General features: G+C 36.8%; 1 protein-coding gene across 1 annotated transcript; it reads right to left on the bottom strand.

The window, feature by feature from the left end:
• On the bottom strand, window positions 384-2,285 carry LOC109230566. The gene is made up of 6 exons (XM_019396040.1): window positions 2,177-2,285; window positions 1,946-1,997; window positions 1,417-1,532; window positions 1,233-1,313; window positions 970-1,146; window positions 384-750 (listed from the first exon to the last, which is right to left on the bottom strand). The coding sequence occupies exons 2-6, from the start codon at window positions 1,956-1,958 to the stop codon at window positions 661-663; spliced, it is 477 nt and encodes a 158-aa protein (XP_019251585.1). The 5' UTR covers window positions 1,959-1,997; window positions 2,177-2,285; the 3' UTR covers window positions 384-660.

Consider the following 5,617-nt stretch of genomic DNA (forward strand, 5'->3'; position numbering starts at 1 on the left):
AGTTTGATAATTAACAGCTCAACTCCATTTATTTCTTCTTCCTCTGACTATACCCTTCCCTGGAGCTAACAACTTTTCAACAAGAAATTCAAAAACCAAGGCAAGCACTCTTCTCAATTATTTATCCATTTGTTTGTTTATGCAGCAAAAGATTTAACTATTTAATTTGTTGAGATTTCTTTCATCAGATTTCAAATTTATTCCATTGGGTTTGTACAAGAACATTCATTCCTTCATCAGCACTTGGAAATATTAAACACCCTATTCCTTTCAATTTAAAGCTTTAGCAGAATAATTTGGCCCTACTTCCAATTGACATTAAGGTAACTTTTGAGTGTTTTTACCATCATTCCCACAAAGATTAGATTAAAACAGTAACTAAATAGATGTGAAAGATATGGCAGCTCCTCATTATATTGTGTCCAATGAATAACATTGAAAGCATATGCATTTACTATCACAGCAACTAAAATTGAAGACTGAGCTACCTCAAGGCTTACTTTCAGTACATAAAAGACAAGAGCAACTAGTTATAGCAGCTAATTGACAAACAATTTGCTCAATGTTTTGTGCCTCTAAGGCTTAATTACAGCACATGAATATGAAAAAAGAAATTGAATTTTGTTCCTCGGTCATGGATTTACTCCTTCAAGCCTAGCGTTAACTGCCACAACCTGTGGTTTTGTTCTGATCATTAACTGCCTCTAACTGCACCCTTTCTGCTTCCTTCAGCAGAAACCGATTCACTGCCTGCCATAACCATAAGATGTAAGAATCAAAATAACAGGTTTCATGCAGCACTCATTAAACATCACCTACAATAACAGCTAAAAATAAAGACACAACCTAAATGTTTTTATCACTGTTAGAAGGACCAAGTGCAATATTGAGGATTTGCACTATGGATAGATTGTTGAAGGAAAACTACAAAAGGGCGGATAGATAATTTGATGCACAGCAGAATTCTACCTTTATCCTCCACATTTTATCGTTGATCTTTTGCTCTTCCTCCCTGATTTCTCGCTGCATTTTCACCAAGCATTGTTGCTCTACCTCCGAGCGTTCTTGCTTTAATAAGTCGAAGACTCTTCGATATCTCCGCTGCTGCGTTCTGTTCCATTGATAGACAACTGCAGTACCTGCCATCTAAACAAGGAAAATTATTAGTTATAAATAAAGCAACTTCACTCTGATCAAATACACAGCAAGAGCAAATTAATGTGAAAGAATACCGTAAAAACAACGAGAGCTTTGGCAGCGTTCTGTATAGCTTTCTCCTCATCAACAACAGGGGCATCACCAAAATGGAATCTCTGAGTCCCAAAAAAAGAGATTTTGATATAAACACTTATTTTAAAACTTGGTAGAGTTACTCAACATTATTTAAAAACTTCCAGGTAAAGCATAATTATTTACCTGACCCTTTTTGACAATGAATTGTTGGAATTTGGGGTTCTTGTCCGCACGTTTTCTCAGGCTATAAGCTACTGGCTTTGATATAAACACCAGCGCGGCGTCAATAAGAGGAACGACTGAAATGAATATGAAAATATGAGCTCAAAGCAAGAACGGGTATAAATTCGGAGGAAGACCCTAAAGTTGTCCCTAATCTTTGGGCTTAAACTAAAAATTATCCTTCTTCTTTAACTTGGAGCATTGATAGTCCTTATTGTTAGCCACATTGGTCCCTAATGTCCAAACTCACTGTTAGATTTTGACGGAGATCATCATGATTTCATTATCTTCTTCTACTTCAATATTATATTTTCGCCAAAAGAACAAAGAACAACATGACAAGTAAGTCCTTTACTCATCGCACTTGAATTAGAATTACCTTCTTTTTTCCTCACAAGAGCTAAGATCAGAGAACGCAAAAGAGAAACCCCAAGCCCCGAGTTTTTAAGAATCAATAATAACCGCAGGAGATCAAATTAGAGTTACGTACCTTTTTTAAACATTTTGATGGTTGTCAAGACTTCTTCCAGAGATTGAATAACCTACGAAACTTTCAATCTCAGATCATAGCTATGTACTGTATATATAAGAATATGGCCAAAACCCTTTCCCCTTTCTCTAGAAAACCAACATATAGTTTCTGAAACCCTTTCCTTTACCCTTTTCAAAAATAAGAATAAATGCTGATCCCTCTTTCATAGCCCTGGAGAATAGAACGTACCTGCGAAATCGCCGTCTGAGCTTGCTGCACACGCCGCTCGGTTTGGCCGGAGAAGTTTTTTTTTCTTTTCTTTTTCTAATAAATATATTAAGTCCTAACTCCTAATTATTAGTTCATGATAAAGTAATAAATAAATAAATTAGTTGTCATATCCAAAACTATAGAAAATAACATTTCTACTCCCTCCGTTACAATTTATGTGAACATGTTTAATTGTGCACAAAATTTAAAAAAAAAATTTTTTTGAAATTGGTGATTCAAAACAAGTTAAAAAGATGCCACAGTATTTGTGTAGTTATAAAAGTTTATCATTAAGGGCAAAATTGTAAGTTTAAACTATGTTGTTACCAAATTTAGAAAGGTATCATTCTTTTTGAACGGACAAAAAAAAAATAGGTTCACAATTTACAGAGGGAGTAACTGTTACAAAACAAAAAATAAATAAATACTACTCCCTCCGTTATAAATTAAATGAGGTAGTTTGACTCGGCACGGAGTTTAAGGAAAAAAAGAAAGAAAGACTTTTGAAATTTGTGGTCTTAAAAGCTTAAGGGATAAAGCTTTGTGGGGTCATGACTTTTGTGTGATTATAAAAACTTCTCATTAAGGTAAAATGGGTAAAATGAGGAGTTTAAAGTTGAATTATTTCCAAATTTAGAAATGTGTCATTTATTTTGGAACAGACTAAAAAGGAAAATACCTCATTTAATATGAAACGGAGGGAGTAACAAAGAAGCAATATTCTCGAAATTTAGAGTTACGTGTAAATTAAAGCTAATTAATTTAAACTTATTTACCCTAAATATCTAAAGTTTGCTACTCCGTATTTATCAAAATTGATTTGGATTTTTTTTTTTTTTACAAATTTGCATGTGTTCCTCCATAAAATGCTTTTAATAGCATAATTCGGCCTTCAATTAATTATTTCTTGTTACACTTTTTTCCTTTTTTTCTCCCATTCTCTCTCCCTTCTGCCCTTGTTCTTCACCCTCACCAGATGAACGTCACTCTCGCCGGAAATTTTGTTAAACTTGCTATCAGTCACTATTCCGATTAGTAGATGGTGAGCCTTTAACTTATGAAGATGTTGTCCGAAATACCAAATAAAGATATGACATGGATGAAGAAATAAAGGCGATCAAGAAGAATGATATTTTGGAATTAGTCACACTTCCAAAAGGCAAAAGCACTGTTGTTGTCAAATGGGTTTATAAGTTGAAGGTTTGAGAAGGAATTTTGAAAAATGTTTTCCCTTCTCCTGATAGAGAAAATATTTTTCTCCAATGAGCTCATGAGGAAAATGTTTTCCAAAACATTTAGGCCAACCAAATATGGAAAAATTGGTTCATACCACACACACCCTAAATCAATAGAAAATTCATCAAACGGGTGTGAAGTCGGCTTTCTTGAATGGTGTTTTGGAGGAAGAGGATTACATTGATCAAACTTTGGGCCACAAGGTTGAAGGACCTGAAAATAAAGTTATGGAGCTTGAGCACGTGAAGTCACAAGACCGAATTGTGGTTATTTTTCACCAAGCCGTTGAAGATTGAGCTTTTTTCCATAAGGTAAGGAAGGCCCTTGGAGTGATGAAACAAGTTTAAGGGGGTTGTTGAAATGTGAAAATAATAAACTTGTTTTTCATTTGTTTACGTTAGTCTACATTAGTTCATGAACTACAATATTAAGTTAGTACATGTATTAAAGTATGAACACATTGATGTATTTTGCAATATGTGAAGTGTGAACATGATTAGTGTGTTTACATGTACTCTAGGCTAGATACATGAAGGATTTTCTCTATAAATAGTCATGTATTCCTAGCCATTTGAATCAAGTCAAGTTGAATAGAAATCATCCTTTCCTCTACTTTCTTCTTTGTGATTTGAGTGTTCTCTTGTGTTGTCTTGCTCTCCCAAATTTTTTAACAATTAAGAGGCTACAATCAATGAATACTCATTTGATATTAGTTTGTGTACAACTGGTAAGTTATATATCAGATTATTAAGTTAAATCATCTCAAATGAGGCCATGAGCAGCTTGATTTTCTAGCGCGTCGTTCAGCAGTCTGAGGCCATGAGCAGCTTCATTTCAGGTATTACGACTTGTACGCGTGGTCGGAATTGAGTTTCGGAAAGTTTGGAGTTGATTTGGGAAGAAAATTCTCATTTCGGAAGCTTAAAGTGAAAGAATTAACTAGGAAGGGATTTTTGAGTAAACGCCCTCGGAATCGAGATCTGAAGGTTCCAGCAGGTTCGTATGATGATATCGGACTTGGGCGTATGCCCGGTTCGGGTTTTGGATAACCCGGGAGCGTTTTGGCGCCTATTGTGGAAGTTAGCATTTTTGAAGAAATTTCATAAGTTAGGCTTGAAGTGTATTTCAGTGTTATCAATGTCCTTTTGGGATTCCGAGTCTGTGAATAGCCCCGTATGGTGATTCTGGAGTTGGGAGCGCGATCGGAAGTGAATTCGGAGGTCCGTAGGTCATTTTGGAGTCATTTGGCTAAACATAGAAATTTGAAGGTTTTTGAGAAGTTTGACCGGAAGTGGACGTTTTGATATTGGGGTTGAAATCCGATTCCGAAAGTTGGAGTAGGTCCGTAATGTCGGATATGACTTCTCTGCAAAATTTGAGGTCAATCGGACGTGATTTGATAGGTTTTAACATCGAAAATAGAAGTTTGAAATCCTGAAGTTCATAAAGCTTGGATTGGAGGTCGTACATGATTTTAGCATTATTTGATGTTATTTGAGGCCTCGAGCAAGTCCGTACTGTATTTTGGGATTGATTGGTACAATTGGTTGGGGTCCCGGGGGCCTCGGGTGGATTCCGGGTGGTTAACGGATCGAATTTGGGTAAAAAGCTGTTGCTGGTATCTGGTTTCCTTCTTCGCGAACGCGGAGGGAGTCTCATGAACGCGAAGAGGAAATTGGGAGGCTGCTGGTTTTTGCCTTCGTGAACGCGAAGAGGGAGTCGCGAACGCGAAGGGGTGGGCTGAGTTGCTACCCGAACGCGAGGAGGAGATCGAAAACGCGTAGAAGGAAAAAGCTAGGCTTGGGGTCTTTGGCCTATGCGAATGTGAGGCCTTGTACGCGAACGCGAAGGGCTGGGTGACTGGCCTTCACGAAAGCGAGCGGAAGGTCGGGAACGCGAAGAAGGGCGGACCTAGGCTGGGCAGAATGTTTAAAAATCGGGGTTTGAGTTGATTTCACCCATTTTTCTCTTGGCTTGGACGATTTTTGGAGCTTTTGAAGGGGGAGTTCCGTCATTCTTCACGATGTAAGTAATTTATGCTAGTTTTGAGTTAAATACAAGGTTTATATATGGTTAGACATGGAAATTTGTAGAAAACTTGGGTTTTGAGGGAAAACCTAGAAAAGTAGTATTCTTGGATTTTGACCTTGATTTTGGGTATGGAATTTAGAGAAAATTATATAT

This window comes from Nicotiana attenuata, chromosome 7 (assembly GCF_001879085.1).
Source record: "Nicotiana attenuata strain UT chromosome 7, NIATTr2, whole genome shotgun sequence".
NCBI lineage: Eukaryota > Viridiplantae > Streptophyta > Magnoliopsida > Solanales > Solanaceae > Nicotiana > Nicotiana attenuata.